Genomic DNA, 17,824 nt, shown 5'->3' with positions numbered 1-17,824 from the left:
ATGGAGTTGTGGTGATAAGGACTCAAAAGATGTATGACGTGATTGATGTGGATGGTGCTTACTTAGCATGATGTGGCATGATAGGAGATGTCAGTGACTGTCTAATATCATGTCTATGTCACCAGTTGTTGTGGGTGTAATAAATGAATGCTTTGATTTGTACCACATCCCTAAAGGTTCTCTTTCTTAATGGGATAGACAAAACATAAATGAATGAAATTGTGCACAATAATACGGAAATAATAGATTGCTGCTCATCACACAGGTGGTGTTGAGTTGCAGACAGGCTCAGCAAAAAGGAATGGTAGAAGTATTTCAGCTTTCAGTCAGTCTTTATTCAGAAGTAAAAACCTCTCACACATTCACGCAACTCGCACATCACCATCATTGTTTCCAGACACTGAGGTGTAGGTCGTCTTCTAGCATTGTTTTTCATTTGGCAACAGCCTATCCTTTCCATATTATTATCATTTCGGCTCTCCATTTTTTTGAACTTGTATGTGAGCAGACATTTATTAACACATTTGTTTTACTTGAAAATTTGATGAGGATAACAAGAGGACCAATATAAGTTGCATATGAGAATGAACAGAATAAATGTGATTCACCAGTTGATGATATAAAAGAAATGAAACAATATAAATTTGGTAGGGTAGTGTTGTCGTGCATTATCTGTAAGAAGTGGAGAAAACAATATAATTAGCATGGAAGGAATATGTGCAGATAAATATAACTGTAAATGTTACTTCATCATGTCCAAGTTTATTTTATTTTATTAATTGTGGAATGGACATTATTTGCAGTACTTTTTTTTGTAGCTCGTGTTATATAAATACAGTTTGCTTTAGCATTTATTATTTACTGACTGCTTGCACATGACAGATTTTGGCAGTGTACTGTCATTTGTCCTATTCTTATTTTGCATTGTGATGGCATTTCCACATCACTATATCTGAGGTCATTAAAAGTACATATTTTTAATATTTAGCAGAGTGTATGCTGTGATGAACATATGTCACAATTTAAAATTGTGAGCTGGACTTGAACTGGGATTCTTCCCCTTTTACAAAGGTGGTACACAGTAAGATGTTCTGTATATCGAAGTCTGACTCATTTACCATTTCAAAGCTTCAGCTTGCCACCAATTATGGGAAATACAGAGAAGTATTAGTAGCAAGCTGAAGATTTAAAAGACGTGCTCTGATGATGCAAGTTCAAGTCCCAATTGAGCATGGTTTCAACTTGTCGCTGTTGCTCATTTACAGTTAATTTTGGTTACTGTTTGAGAGCATAATGTTTTGATTGTGGATGATAATTGTATCATTCTGCACATATGTTAACAAACTTTACTTAGTAATACATCTATTAGTTACACACAGTGGACACACAACTACAAGCAAAAGTAAAAAGCATTCTACAAATGTTTCTGTTTAATGCTGTGTTTATTGTGTTCCAAACTCGGAGCACTGCACAGCATTTTAACACTGCATCTGTGACTTACAGAATTTGTTAAACGATGCTCTGTTTCTCAGTTTGCATCCCACCATCATTTATAGAAGTATTAATTGGAGTTTTGATATCATCAAACTAATGTTATAGTTTTGGCTAATTTTAGGTAGGAGCTTCATATCACTATCTGTGCTGGTCAATGGATAGCATGTTTGTTTTATGTTTGTGGCAATTACTGACTGCATGGCTGTTCAGTTGATACACATGAAGATGCTGTGTACATTATGTGTGAAAACTGTCTCCCTGTGTAACCTATTTACCAGGTTTTGAGAGCAATGTATGCACTTGTCTGTTTCTATGTCCACTTTGTGTAGCCTTTTAATGTGGAGAGGTTGTTATGTTATGTTGCATGTATTTACAGTCTACTGATGGTATTTTCCTACATAAGATACGCAGGCAGTTGGCTTTTTATAGTATTGTTACAATGTTTTCTTATGAAGCTGACTTGTGTATTTCTCCCAGTAATCATTAGCAGCTGCTATTTCTGTAATCATGTGTTGTTGAATGTCAGGAGGTGTTGCAATTGGCTGTTTATGTAGTTGTTGATTTTTATTTTAATTATTTATTTTTTGTCCTGTTGAAGCTCAACAGTCTAATGCATGTTTCACTTTCATGCTCTGCGTAAATAGAATGTTTTTGTTTGACTTATTGACTTCGATAGCAGTAGTGTCATAAATTTTCTTGCCATCTTCCAGAGGTAAATTGTCACCAAAATTCTTCTTGGAGTAAATAATACTATTCGTGGAGGGCAGTGCACTAGGTACTTTGCTTGCTGTGTCTCATATCTATGCAAGATCTTTATTTTGCCTGTACGTCATACTGTAAAATATGCAATACTTGTAACTTAACTCTAATTGTAATTGGTGTTATACCCATACAATTTCTACTTTATGAATTCAGCATGCAACCAAGACCTTCGTGCTCTGAGGATCAAGGCACTGCAAGTACATTGAATATCAAAACACTGTGATCATTCCACATATTTGTAAGAAGTTGAAACTGTGTGCGAGACTTGGTCTCAAACCAGGAAACCATGTCTTTCGTATGTAGTGAACCATGCCTTTCATATGCAGTGAGCAGCCAATGCACATCTCATTTACTTCTTCCTAATGAGGAACTGGTTAAGCTTAATTACAATTGCATAACCTGTATTGCCTTTTGAATTTAATATAGGTCTTTTGAAGCATGCTATTTTTTGAATCCATGATGATACCTCAATTTTGATGCACTCAGGTTCATGATGATCCACATACATTGGACTGCCAGATCGTTCTACATTTTGTGACAGGTCAAGACAATGTGCTGAGCTAGGACTTGAACCCAGAAGCCTTGATTTTCAGGTGCAAAGTATGACCACTTACGCTGTCTCTCCTCACATCAAGAGCTATTCAGTTTCAACTTGTCCCATGTTTCTCTTGTTGGTTCAACACTGCACAGATACTCTTCCATTAAGCTGCTGGACTAGCATCTCATGGAAAAAGGAAACCGCAGAGAGACGTAACCACAGCCTCGAGATTGTTGCTAACATAATGTTTTTGCAAATCTCTGTGATAGAGCGGTATCCAAATCCAGGAGCCTTCTTTTTGTGGACGGTATGCTGTCAGGTATTCTTTGCTGTTCTGTTTTGCCTATAGGTGATAGTCCAGGAATATAGCATGAAGTTAAAACTGTGACTCTGTATGTGAGGTCTCTACACATTGCGTAATTTGAAGTGCAGTGCCTGGGTGTAACTCACAAAAAGCAAAACAATGATTTCAGTATGATTGTTCCTCTATCATGTGAATCAGTTTACGTGTGTCTAACAGAGGATATGTGATGTACCAAAATGTATGGCAGGTTCTGAGAGTAGAGTACAATCATTTGTTGATTCCATGTGGAGATATTGGGGAAAATGTGTGATTTTCTTGACTTTGCAACAGTACCAAATGGTGTAAGCCTGCCATCTGCAGATAATAATTACAGAATATGTGAACTTTGTCAAGTATACACTTGCTGCCATTTATGGTGCTTCTTACAAGTAGGTGAATGATTGTCAAACCACAGGACATTAGGCATCCATAACATCCTTCAAGATAGTGGAAGTCAGAGGCTTATCTGCTTTGTAAACCAGAGTAGTCACTGTCAGTCTGTAACACTTCTAAAAATGGAGTAAGATGCCAGGGGAAGGCAAAAGAATTTTACAAATGGAGGATCCCTAGCAACTGACACATGTACCCTTGTTGACCAAGCACCCTAATTAGTCGAAGCTGTAGTGGGCATGTGGAACATTGTAACTTGACTGGGAACAGTGGAAATGACTTGTTTCATTAAATGAATCACGCTTCATGTTACAGCACATTGATAATCATGTGCTGCTATACCAGCCACCAACAGAATGCCTTTTTGACATCTGTACCACAGGATGCACATATTGTAACAATAAGAATATTATTGTAAGGAGAAATTTTGTGTGAGGTTTCCTGGGAAATGTTGTTTTAGAAAGTCCCATGGACTGTGCCAAAATTATTACTAAAAATTTACTTCTGTGTATGGCTGATGTCTTTCCTATTGGGTATGGATCTTGTCTCTACAAGATAGCAAGAACATTGCTTCAGCAGAATTCCAATTGACTTGTTGGCATGCATATTTGGCAGCTATTAAGCCTGTTGTATGGTGTGAGATGTTTCCAAATATTAGCTCAGACTTCACAAGCCATTTGCTGTTCTTGTAATCTACAGTAATTGTCTGACCTCCGTGTTGGCAGGTTGTACCATATACTAAGGACTTGCACAGCACAAAATGAATGAAGCATGCCTTGTGTGTCAGGAGGGATCCATACACTAACACAGTGCTGTTCATAATGTTCTGACTGGTCATTGTAAATACAGAAATGCATTTTTCCATTGTGTTGAAAACTCTCACATTCTATCGCTTGAGCCTTGTCCCGCAGTTACGCAGGGTCAGCCATCGTTCATCAGATTTGACATGTTAATGGTTAAGGGGTGGCCGGATGCCCTTCCTGCCGCCACCCCGTACCCCCCGGGACGGAATTAGTGTACCCCAACTGTCTGCGTCGAGTGTAATCCTTGGAATAGTGTGAATGTGTTCAGATGTCTGCGAGCCATGTAACTGAGGCGGAACATGGGGACCAGCCCAGTATTCACCTAGCTGGATGTGGAAAACCGCCTAAAAACCACATCCAGGCTGGCCGGCAAATCGGCCCTCACCGTTAATCCGCCGGGCGGATTCTATCTAGGGCCGGCGTGCCTACCCGAGTCCAGGAAGCAGCACGTTAGCGCTCTCAGCTACCCTGGTGGGTCTGTTCAAAACTCTCACAACCACTAGTTAATCAAAAGGTGCAGATCTGTGAATATCATGCTAGTGTAATGTATTCGTATAAGATAAGCAGCAGCTGCAGGTTGCTAAAACACTCTGTGCTAATTTAATTTTTAATATAATGTGAAGTGAAAAAACAAAAATTTAATGCTGACAGAAAACTCTTATGCTTACCAGGTAACAGCAAGCCACACCTCAGTAAAAATTGACCAAAACTCATACTTGTTTAAATTAGTAGTTTCTTATTATTTGCTGAAAGTGAAGCACTAACATTAAAATATGGGACTGTTTGCTACTTAATTATTAAAGTCACTTAGGTTGCTGAATTGGCGGGTGGGGGGGGACAGAGGTGCACCATGCAAGGATGGCAGGAAAATAACCAGTAAGTAGCGTGAACATTGTACATGCACTCACCATTTTCATTTCACATTCTGACTCGGAATGCATCAACAAATTTCTCCACAAGTGCTGTGACTGTCTGAAATCAGTCGGCGAAATGAGAACTACTCTATACACTGTCCTCTTCTCCACATCATCCAAAGCAGCTATTCAATGTTTGCACAGCCTGCACAATGTAGTCACAAGCTGTTTCCAAGTACAACCAATTTCTTCGCCTTATAATTTTTATCCTTGTCACTGATCTCACTGTAAACTTCTTTTCATTCCCTACTATTTGTAAGATGTTCACCAGAGAACAAGATAACACTGAGAGGACCAACTTTGTTACCATCCACTACTCTACATCAGACTGATAACTAAATTGTCAGTTAAGCTGAATAGCCATAGAGTTTTTCCCTAGCAGGTAGAGCTTAACACTTTATTCTTGATGGGGAAAAATTGTCAGCCACATTCAGAGGAAGTGTTATAAGATGTGCGAAAGAAATGGGAAGATTGCAAAAAGTAATTAGTTGTTAAAAAATTATTTTAATAGGTTATAACATACAAGTTCAAAGTACAATAATAATTATGAGATATTGTAGAAATTACGACCTGTAACCCCCTAAGCTGCTCTGCAATTTATTCTTTATTGTGCTGGATAATGGTGTTGGACTGAAACCAGTCACACAATGAAGAAAGAATTAAACAGCAGCTTTAGATATTATAAGATGTCATTTTTACAATTTTTTAGAGATTGTGCTAGACATTCAACAAAAAATGTACACAGAATAAAAGAAAATTATTTTCCTTAACCCAAATATCTGCTGCCATGTTAAGGGATTGTTTAAGTCTGATCAGGAAATGTAGCATGACCTTTCGCAGCACATTGACAGGTGATATTGCCGGTTGTTAACAATATGTTGTTTGAGACCTGGGATTGTTGCTCGTGCATCAGATGAGAAAGCACTTTTCGTTAGGCACTCCCATAAAAAAAGGTTGCAGATAGTTACATCAAATGAGCAAGGGCCAAGGTATAACCATGTTGTGTTCAAATAGCATAACCCAGGAAAAAGGCTCGCATTGAGAGTCTTGTATTGTTCCTTGTAGCTCCAACTTGTTGGAAAATATGAGACAGTTCATTGCAAAAAGAGCAGGTTGTGACGTGAGAAAACTATGGATCAATTCAAGGTATTGCTCACCATTAACAAATGCTGTTATCGCTGTATTACCATCCTCATTTCTGTGTGTGTGTGTGTGTTTGTGTTTGTGTTTGTGTGTGTGTGTGTGTGTGTGTGTGTGTGTGTGTGTGTGTGTGTGTTGGGGGAGGGGGGAGTGGCAATCCATTATGTCGTTTGTGGAACACACTATAGCTTTCTGAACATGTAGAGGCTTCTCCTGAAGTAACTAAGGATTTTACCTATTCAGTACCTGAACCTTTGTGTATTAACAAAACTAGAGAAATGGAGGTGCCTCTTGTCATTTATACATAATATTTCTCAAGAAATGTGGGCGTATTTTTGTAAAACTGGGTCAATTCCTGATAGCCACGTGCATTAAGAGGCTGCGCAAACTGAAGTTTCTCATGCTGAAAACTAAAGTCTTGGAGAATCCTTTTCACCAGTTTGTCATCTGTCACAAGACAGAGAACCTTGACCCTTTTGATATTTTAAATAAACACACTATTCAGGTCACAACTGATTAGTTACGCACAACTGGTTTTAATCTGCCCTGCAAATCATTTCAAGTCTGGTGCTGCTAAGTGCTGTTTTAGAGCCAGGCCTGAAGATGAGCTGCAGCACAGATTGAAACTGGTTGTTGGTAAATAGAAAATTGTGATAGAAATAGTAGTTTGTTTGTTTATTATTCTAACAATTACCTGGTGAACAGTTGCAATATTTTCAGGGCTCCAAACAGTTCAAATACCCCAACATCATTTTTTATCAGTCCAGTTCAGTCAAGGTTGCTTTTCCATATTTGACAAACATTATCTGATGGATCAGGTTGGTTTCACGCTGTGTTAAAATGGCATTGAAAGACAGATTGTGTTTTCACCAGACTTTCAAAACTGTGAAAATATGTTTGTGCTGGGTAGCATGTTTTCACTTGATTAATAATCCATTGGAATGGTACGGTAAGCTGCATAAGTGGTGGGATCCACTAACCTTCATCCTCACCACCTCGCTACTTTTTCTCCCTGGTGCCTAAAATATTCCCATATAAATGATATGGTGTACAGTGTTTGAAGACCTGTGATGCAGTTTATGGATGGAACTGTTGTATGCAAGGAAAGCTGCATGCCAGATAATTAAAGAAAAAGGCAGGGATACATGGAGGAGATCAACACTAGACATAGATACCTGCAGTTGACCCTCAGCAGAAATAAATGTAATTTGTAGTTAGATATAGAGACTGTGATCTATCAGGTTTTCTCGTCATGACTGATTAATAGTGAGCTATTGGTTGTTGTTGTGAGTTGTTGTTTTTATTTTCTGCTCAATATTTTGACAATTGGCTCAGCCATCATCTTCATTTGCTGCAAATGTTTCTGTTGTGTGTATCCGTTGCCTGCACCCCATCCAGAATGTGAAATGTTGTTGGTCTTACATTGCTTTCTATAGCCAAGTTTGATTCCCAGTGTCCATTATACCCTTTGATATCTTTTTCAGAGATCTCACTTGTATTCTGTGTAAAATAATTCTCCCAACATTTTCAAACTCTAATGGATGTGACGGCCAGCAGGATTTTAATATATTGAATGCTGGACCACAGGCATTGTTTAAATTGAACCCTCTGTCCTTGTTCAATAAATTTTCTTAAAAATTATGTCTTTGTTTCTATTGACTCCTTCACTATATTCTCCCCGAAACATGGTGTTTGGACCACAATGCTCATCTCGTCTATTCATTTCACAATATTTTCCAAGGCAGAGCTTGGCAGCAGCTGATTTGCTTGGTTGTTTTAGTCATGTGTTGTTCATGTTCCTTGCATCGATCCATAGGTGTTCTGATAGTCTGCCCCATGTATGCTTGAATGCAATACACACCTACAGACGTAGATGCTCTTTAACATTACAAAGAACACATTTTATTTTAGTTGAAGTGAGTAAAATACACTGGATGCCATGTTTCTGTAGGAGTCTACTGCTCTTTCCAGACACTAAGCTGTCATGAGGGAGATAAGCAATTTTTGACTCCTCTTTCTTAGGTGTTCTCGATTGTGACTGCATCACCTGTTCAGTTTGATGATTTGATTACCCATTCCTTCAGAACACTATTCATAGGTGTCACAGTTCTTCAGTGAGGCTCTCCTTGTCTGAAAGTGTTGGAGCTCTATGGACCAGTGTCTTCAGCACCAAATTTCTTTGTAATAGATGACGGTGGCTCAAGACATGAACATAGAGATCAGCGTGCATATGTTTTCTATATACTCTGTGATCCAGGGATCATCCCTTCTTCTCTTAACTAACACGTTGAAGAAAGATAGCTGGCACTCTTTCTCAAGTTCTGTCATGAATTTGGTATTGTGATGGGTAGAGATTAAATGCTCCAGGAACTCTTCACGCTTTTCCACTCCAAGCGACCACACCACACGCATTGTCCATGTGCTGAGAGAAACAGATTGGTTTCAACCTGGTGGATTCTAGTTCCTTCATTTCACTGTTTTCTTTGTGATGTTAAGGGCAATCTAGATTTGTATGACAGTCCATGCAAATGTGGCACATATTACATAGGGAGCAGACCATCAGAACAGTTGAGGAGACAGACAAGGAACAACAGCGACAAACCCAACTAAAGCAACCAAGCCAATCAGCTGTTGCCTAGCATTGCATTGAATATAACCATGAAATGAATATGATGAAACCAGCACCATGGTGCAAATATGAAGGTTCTGGGTTGGCATAATTAAGGAGTTGATCGAAATAAAGTTGTCAGAAAATTTAATAAACAGATAGAGGTTTCAGTTTACAAAATGTTTGTGGTCTGGCCGGAATTTATTGATTATTAATTATTATCCCATTGAGAGACTTATGTTAAAAAAAATTAGTGCAAGCTGTGAAAAACATAAGAGCATCAAAGAGTGTAGTGGATTCGGGATTCAAAATACAATTGCAGTGTGAGACAAACAATAGTTCAGTCTGGCTGGAATTCAGCCAGCGAGTACACATAACAGCAAAACATGCAGTAGCTGAAGAAGATGGCAGGATTGGTTGTTGAAATATTTTGCATATCATGGAGAGACAGCAACTCGACAGAACACTCGGAAGAGCATTATTAAGACAAAGAGAGAGACGTGTTATTGTTCAATTGCACAATTGGTGATCAATCACTGGGAAATGTAACCACCATAAATATATAGGAGTCTGCACCCAGAGTGAACTGATGTGGAATAAGCACGTAATATTTCTTGTAGGAATGCAGCTACCTGATTGAGATTTATTGGAAGAATCCTAGAGAAATATAATTCATCCAGAAAAACAGTGGTTCACAAAACACTTGTTCGACTAATTGTTGATTGTTGCTTATCAGTCTGGGGTGTTTACAATGTGTGATCAATTGGAGGAAATTGAAATGATGCAATTGAAAATATTCAAGGGAAGAATGGTCTCTTTCATCAAAGGTTCATTCTGTTATTGAGCATCATGGAGGTGATCAGGAAACTTCCATGGCGTAGATTGTAAGAGAGACTCAATACATTACAGAGATATTTACTGATTGTATTCAGAGTATATTTTCTGAGAAGAATTCAGTCCAGTATATTACTCCATTCTGCATACAACTCACAAAATGGGCGTAAAGGGAATATCAGATAAATCAGAGCTCATAATAGACATTTACTGAATGTCATTCGTACGTGTGCCATTTGAAAATCGTACCAGAAAAGGGGAGGGAAAGTGATAATGGTAACAAAAAATACTCTCTGCTACTCTTCATATGGTAGCTTGGAGCATACAGGTTACTGGTAATACATAATATGAGGGTGCTCCAGCAGTAAGGTTCCCAAAGAGTTCCAGCTGCATGGGAAGGTGCTAAGTGAAATCTGTTAACACTTTTGTGTTCTTCTGTTCCCCCACTCTCGATTCCGCCCAGCTGCACTTCACTGCACAATTCTGTATTGTCTTAGTGGCCATTTGCAATGGAGGTGCCCATTGCTGATCCCACCAAGAGCGAGATTCATTCTGTGATTCGGTTTTTGCACACGAAAGGGGCTCCACCCACGGTTATTCATTGTGAGTTACACAAGTGTATAACAACAAGTGTATGTCAGTTCAACATGTCCCAAATTGGTGCAGGGACATTAGTGCCAGTCGGAATGAAGTCCATATTTGCATAATGTGCAGCAACTGCACAGCACATTCATATGTATCGCCTGCCCTTCCCGTTACCCCTCCATGATTAAGAATGGAGTGGAAGACTTTATTTCAGACGCAGTTATTGAGATGGTCCAACACGAAGTGCTTCAAAATACAAGGATCGCCATCCGTTGCTAAGATTTCTGGAAGTTCTTGCCATACAGTTGAAAGAGCTTTGATGGAAAAACTGGGGATCATAAGTGTTCTGCTCAATGGGTACCAAGTATATTGGCAGCAAAACACAAGGAGAAGTGCCTTCACTGCGCTTGCCAGTTTCTTCAAAAGTGTCAAGAAGATAAGGAAGAATTGCTGGACTCCATTGTTATGGGAGTTGAAACATGGGTGTTTCATTTCACTCCCAGAATGAAAGAAACATCCAAACAATGGCATCACACAGGTCACCAGTTGCAAAGAAATTCAAACAAACTCCTTCTGCAAAGTCATGGGAACTGTGTTTTGGGGTTATAAGGGGATACTGGTGATCAATTTAATGGGACCTGGGACAATAATCAGCTCAGACGGTTATTGTAAAACACTACAAAAACTCAGGCAAGCTATCCAGAACTGCTGAAGAGGACAATTTATAACGCTGCTTTACGATAACGACTGACCTCACATCTCCTGCCAAACCCATGAACTTCTGACAAACTGTGGTTGGACAGTTGCGCCTCACCCGCCTTACAGTCTGGACCTCATTCCTAGTGATCGTCACTTGTTCCCCAAGTTAAAGGAACACTTGGGTGGCCAAAGCTTCTGTACCAATGGTGAAGTCAAAAAAGAGGTGAAATGCTTCCTCAACGAGTTGGCGGCAGAGTTCTACAACATAAGGATCCAGAAATTCGAGCACCATCTGCAAAAATTAAAAAAAGAAAAAAAGAAATGGTGATTATTTGGGAAAATAGAGCTAATTTGCATCTTTCCAACACTGTAAATTTCTGTGGAGATAAGCAATGTTGTCTATTTGTAAAGAAGAAGAAGAAGAAGAAGAAGAAGAAGAAGAGAGAGAAAACCTTACTTCTGGATCAACTCTTGCTTCCTTGTATATTGGATTTAGGTTCTTTCTACCCACACCCATTGTGTCAGAACTCCACAAGTTTGAGCTTTCTCTATGGTATGTGAATAGTTCCTGGTGCTCACATTGCTTCACTTTACACTGAGTACTCTTTTGTTGTCTGCGTTATTTCCACCCCAGTACACGCAACAAGATGCTGCAGTGTTAATAAAATGCACTTTTATTCATGTGAATGGTAGCCAAACCCCATACAGCCATCCAGATTGAGTTTTCGCCATATATTCTCTAAATTACTTAAGGCAAATGCCAGGATGGTTCCCTTGATAGGGCATATCTCGTTTCCTCCCCATGGTTCTCCAATTCCAGGTTTTATGCCTTCTCTAACGACTTCGTGATCAATGGGATGTTAAGACCTAATCTTCCTTTTTCCATTTCCAGTATCTTATTTCCATGTCTTTTCCCTGACCTTCACAACCCTCTTCACTCTCTAAAATTTCATGTCTCCTCCCTCTGCCTCCCTCCCCTCCCTCCCACCCTGTCATTTCCCTCCCCCTCCCTCCCTCCCCCGTCACTTCCCTCCCTCCCCCGTCACTTCCCTCCCTCCCCCGTCACTTCCCTCCCTCCCCCGTCACTTCCCTCCCTCCCCCGTCACTTCCCTCCCTCCCCCGTCACTTCCCTCCCTCCCCCGTCACTTCCCTCCCTCCCCCGTCACTTCCCTCCCTCCCCCGTCACTTCCCTCCCTCCCCCGTCACTTCCCTCCCTCCCCCGTCACTTCCCTCCCTCCCCCGTCACTTCCCTCCCTCCCCCGTCACTTCCCTCCCTCCCCCGTCACTTCCCTCCCTACCCCGTCACTTCCCTCCCTCCCCCGTCACTTCCCTCCCTTCCCCGTCACTTCCCTCCCTCCCCCGTCACTAGCCCTCCCTCCCCCGTCACTTCCCTCCCTCCCCCGTCACTAGCCCTCCCTCCCCCGTCACTTCCCTCCCTCCCCCATCACTTCCCTCCCTCCCCCCTCCCTCCCTCCCCCGTCACTTCCCTCCCTCCCCCCTCCCTCCCTCCCCCGTCACTTCCCTTCCACCCCCTCCCTCCCTCCCCCGTCACTTCCCTCCCTCCCCCCTCCCCCATCACTTCCCTCCCTCCCCCTCCCACCCCTGTCACTTCCCTCCCCCCTCCGTCCCCGTCACTTCCCTCCCTCCCCCTCCCCCCCTCCCTCCCCTGTCACTTCCCTCCCTCCCTCCCTCCCTCCCCTGTCACTTCCCTCCCTCCCTCCCCTGTCACTTCCCTCCCTCCCTCCCCGTCACTTCCCTCCCTCACCCCTCCCACCCCCTCCCTTCCCTCCCTCCCCCCTCCCTTCCCATCACGTCCCACCCTCCCTCCCTTCCCATCACGTCCCACCCTCCCCCCTCCCTCCCTCCCCCCTCCCTCCCTTCCCCATCCAACCCCCCCTCCATCCAACCCCCCCTCCATCCCTCCCCCCTCCATCCCTCCCCCCTCCATCCCTCCCCCCTCCATCCCTCCCCCCTCCATCCCTCCCCCCTCCATCCCTCCCCCCTCCATCCCTCCCCCCTCCATCCCTCCCCCCTCCCTCCCTCGCCCCTCCCTCCCTCGCCCCTCCCTCCCTCGCCCCTCCCTCCCTCGCCCCTCCCTCCCTCGCCCCTCCCTCCCTCGCCCCTCCCTCCCTCGCCCCTCCATCCCTCGCCCCTCCATCCCTCGCCCCTCCATCCCTCCCCGTCACTTCCCTCCCTCCCCCTCCCTTTCCTCCCACCCTTCCCTCCCTCCCGTCGCTTCCCTCCCTCCCTCCCGTCGCTTCCCTCCCTCCCTCCCGTCGCTTCCCTCCCTCCCTCCCGTCGCTTCCCTCCCTCCCTCCCGTCGCTTCCCTCCCTCCCTCCCGTCGCTTCCCTCCCTCCCTCCCGTCGCTTCCCTCCCTCCCTCCCGTCGCTTCCCTCCCTCCCTCCCGTCGCTTCCCTCCCTCCCTCCCGTCGCTTCCCTCCCTCCCTCCCGTCGCTTCCCTCCCTCCCTCCCGTCGCTTCCCTCCCTCCCTCCCGTCGCTTCCCTCCCTCCCTCCCGTCGCTTCCCTCCCTCCCTCCCGTCACTTCCCTCCCTCCCTCCCTCCCCCCTCCCTCCCTCCCCCGTCACTTCCCTCCCTCCCCCCTCCCTCCCTCCCCCGTCACTTCCCTTCCACCCCCTCCCTCCCTCCCCCGTCACTTCCCTTCCACCCCCTCCCTCCCTCCCCCGTCACTTCCCTCCCCCCTCCCTCCCCCCTCCCCCATCACTTCCCTCCCTCCCCCTCCCTCACCCGTCACTTCCCTCCCCCCTCCGTCCCCGTCACTTCCCTCCCTCCCCCTCCCTCCCTCCCTCCCCTGTCACTTCCCTCCCTCCCTCCCCTGTCACTTCCCTCCCTCCCTCCCCGTCACTTCCCTCCCTCACCCCTCCCACCCCCTCCCTTCCCTCCCTCCCCCCTCCCTTCCCATCACGTCCCACCCTCCCCCCTCCCTCCCTTCCCATCACGTCCCACCCTCCCCCCTCCCTCCCTCCCTCCCCCCTCCCTCCCTTCCCCATCCAACCCCCCCTCCATCCAACCCCCCCTCCATCCCTCCCCCCTCCATCCCTCCCCCCTCCATCCCTCCCCCCTCCATCCCTCCCCCCTCCATCCCTCCCCCCTCCATCCCTCCCCCCTCCATCCCTCGCCCCTCCCTCCCTCCCCCCTCCCTCCCTCGCCCCTCCCTCCCTCGCCCCTCCCTCCCTCGCCCCTCCCTCCCTCGCCCCTCCCTCCCTCGCCCCTCCCTCCCTCGCCCCTCCCTCCCTCGCCCCTCCCTCCCTCGCCCCTCCCTCCCTCGCCCCTCCATCCCTCGCCCCTCCCTCCCTCGCCCCTCCATCCCTCGCCCCTCCATCCCTCGCCCCTCCATCCCTCGCCCCTCCATCCCTCGCCCCTCCATCCCTCGCCCCTCCATCCCTCGCCCCTCCATCCCTCGCCCCTCCATCCCTCGCCCCTCCATCCCTCGCCCCTCCATCCCTCGCCCCTCCATCCCTCGCCCCTCCATCCCTCGCCCCTCCATCCCTCGCCCCTCCATCCCTCGCCCCTCCATCCCTCACCCCTCCATCCCTCACCCCTCCATCCCTCCCCGTCACTTCCCTCCCTCACCCCTCCCTTTCCTCCCACCCTTCCCTCCCTCCCGTCGCTTCCCTCCCTCCCTCCCGTCGCTTCCCTCCCTCCCTCCCGTCGCTTCCCTCCCTCCCTCCCGTCGCTTCCCTCCCTCCCTCCCGTCGCTTCCCTCCCTCCCTCCCGTCGCTTCCCTCCCTCCCTCCCGTCGCTTCCCTCCCTCCCTCCCGTCGCTTCCCTCCCTCCCTCCCGTCGCTTCCCTCCCTCCCTCCCGTCGCTTCCCTCCCTCCCTCCCGTCGCTTCCCTCCCTCCCTCCCGTCGCTTCCCTCCCTCCCTCCCGTCGCTTCCCTCCCTCCCTCCCGTCGCTTCCCTCCCTCCCTCCCGTCGCTTCCCTCCCTCCCTCCCGTCGCTTCCCTCCCTCCCTCCCGTCGCTTCCCTCCCTCCCTCCCGTCGCTTCCCTCCCTCCCTCCCGTCGCTTCCCTCCCTCCCTCCCGTCGCTTCCCTCCCTCCCTCCCGTCGCTTCCCTCCCTCCCTCCCTCACTCCCTCCCGTCGCTTCCCTCCCTCCCTCCCTCACTCCCTCCCGTCGCTTCCCTCCCTCCCTCCCTCACTCCCTCCCGTCGCTTCCCTCCCTCCCTCCCTCCCTCCCTCCCGTCGCTTCCCCCCCTCCCTCCCTCCCTCCCTCCCTCCCGTCGCTTCCCCCCCTCCCTCCCTCCCTCCCTCCCTCCCGCCGCCTCCCTCCCTCCCGCCGCCTCCCTCCCTCCCGCCGCTTCCCCCCCCTCCCGTCGCTCCTCTCCCTCCCTCCTGTCGCTTCCCCCCCCCCCTCCCACGTGCACAAACTTTTTTACTTTTGCTTTCCTTTTTTCTCTGTTGCTGCTTATCTTGATACCATCTTCACTATTATTATAGTTTGGCATCAACTGCCTCCTAGCTGAGCGAAGTGGCACAGTGGTTAGCACACTGGAGTCGCACTCGGTAGGAGACGGTTCAATCCCACATCCGCCCATCATTATTTAGGTTCTCAGTGATTTCCCTGAATCGCTCCAGGCAAATGCCGGGATGGTTCCTTTGAAAGGGCACGGCCAACTTCCTTCCCCATCCTTCCCTAATCTGATGAGACCAATGACCTCGCTGTATGGTCTCCTCCACCCCCCACCCCTCCCACAAACAATCCAATCAAACCCGACCCAACTGCCTTCTGACTCTGATTTTCAAACCTCCTTTGTTGTTGGCAGTTAATTTTTGATTTTTCTTCTCAAAGAACATCAGTTTTGTCTCAGGAGCTTCTGCTACACCTTAAACAATTCTAAAATTTTTATTTCTTGGTCAAACCAAATTATTCAGATTTTGACAGTAACTGCTCCTGCCTCAACTCTAAGTCTCTGTGACTTTCCTAGGTAATCCCTATATACTTAATTTCCTACAGTCTATATATTTTTAACATGCAATGGTTTGTGTATCCGCTGCCTCCAGGTAAGTAGAATCTTTTTTATTGTTATTTGAACATAGTTTCATATTGGAGATTGAATCACCTGTTTTAAGTACTGAAATTAAAGCTGGTAAGAGTTCATGGTGTCGGAAGTAATGTAAAAAATGGTACTGAGCAAGACATTATGATACAATCGAATTGTGAGTGAATATTACATGTAGCTACAGTTTCATATGTTACAGGTGCATGCATGTTGTTGATTACAAGCAATTCATGTTGAGAAGTACTGACTTTCATCCGGCAGAGCTCATTTTGGTGAGATTTTCAAAATTTGTGTTGTTCACAACTGAACAGTCACTACGTTTCGTAGACACCTAAGCTGAAACACTGGTGGTGGTACATGAATTTTCATCCCTGCACATATCTGCTGTGGCTAGTGATTGGCTCATAAGTCTGCTACATCTCCAAAAATTGTTATAAAATTGAAACTTTGGTTTTATTGCTACTTTTCATGAGTTTATGTTCTTACCTTATCAACGCGTTTTTGCATGCAGGTGTATTGTCACTGTTAGGTTAAGGTATTTAATAATATCATATCATCTCCAATCACTGTAGTGACCTATTAATGCCATTAAATACTCTAATCTGTGTCCATGCTCTGTGTTTTGAATGATTTGTAACACTATCTTGCTGTAAAAGAATACGCAGCCTCTTAGCAAGTACTTTCTACACATTGCATTTTAAAATGGCATTCTCATATCTGCCCCTGAATTTCCGTAATGGTTGTTTTTAGCAGCATTGGAAGACAGAGCTTTCTAGCAGGTGTCTCATTCCAAACCATGCTGTCAGATGACTTTCAGTAGTGTTTCTTAATGGTCAAGAAAAATCACTAAGCAAAGTTATAACACCATGGGGAAAATGGCAGGGGTAGTAAAAACCTCAGCTTGCTGGAATTTCACCAATAGACAAAAATGAGCTTACATCGTACTTAAGTCATGTAAATGGAACTATTCTCAGCACACTTTTAAAGTAGATAACCATTCTATGGTCACAAATCATTTTGTTGACTGGTGCATTAATGTTTCTATCCTGTACCTGAAGTCAGTTGCTGGAAACTTTTTTTCTCTGTTTTGTATGAAGAACATTTGTGTCCAGATGTGGAAATGAATAGGGAATAAGTTAGGTAGACGGAATAGCATTTTCTTTTCTTTTGAGTCAGACATTTTTTTCTCCTGGACAGAATGGTTGTCTGTTCATGCATATTCCCATAGTCTGAAAGGATCCTTCTCTCTTTTAAGGACCAAGACATTTGCAAGAACCTTTTGATAAAATTGACACAGAAAGACTCCAAAGTAATAGCTTTTCTCAAGAATGTAGAGAGGAAAAAATATTTCGTAAATGAAATGCAGATATTTGCTATATCAGGGTGTTGTACTGAGGACATTGTCTTATCTTTTTTGGTGGTAGTAAATTGCAGTGCTTCCATTGCTTTTTAAACACTGTTCAGATAGTGATGTGCAATAATAAATTTATGCTTCATTCACATAGTAATTAGCAGTGCATAAAAATTAGTTGTTTTAGTTTGTAAATGATTCAGTAAACTACAAATGAGTTGCACACGGAGTTGGCCACAAACAGTAGCCATGTTCGCAAATTGTGAATGACTAAAGAAGCCACAGCTGTTTTTGGATGTTCATGGTGCACAGTGCGTTCACAGCTTTGCTTTATAAATTCTA

The 17,824-nt window shown here is 45.3% G+C and overlaps 1 protein-coding gene across 6 annotated transcripts in view; it reads left to right on the top strand.

Moving 5' to 3' along the window:
* The window catches only part of LOC126475247 (inositol polyphosphate-5-phosphatase A), a 327,646-nt gene that overhangs the window by 171,174 nt on the left and 138,648 nt on the right, over nt 1–17,824 (top strand). The window contains exon 3 of one of the 6 annotated variants that reach the window (XM_050102945.1): nt 16,331–16,403. The exons of the other annotated variants lie outside the window; for them this stretch is intronic. Within the exon in view, the coding sequence (XP_049958902.1) occupies nt 16,335–16,403 (69 nt within the window). The 5' untranslated portion in view covers nt 16,331–16,334. The remainder of the gene's footprint in view (nt 1–16,330; nt 16,404–17,824) is intronic. 6 annotated transcript variants of the gene reach the window in all.

Source organism: Schistocerca serialis, chromosome 4, assembly GCF_023864345.2.
Source record: "Schistocerca serialis cubense isolate TAMUIC-IGC-003099 chromosome 4, iqSchSeri2.2, whole genome shotgun sequence".
NCBI lineage: Eukaryota > Metazoa > Arthropoda > Insecta > Orthoptera > Acrididae > Schistocerca > Schistocerca serialis.
The sequence above is the reverse complement of the archived record's forward strand: the minus strand, read 5'-3'. Positions and strand labels throughout refer to the sequence as shown.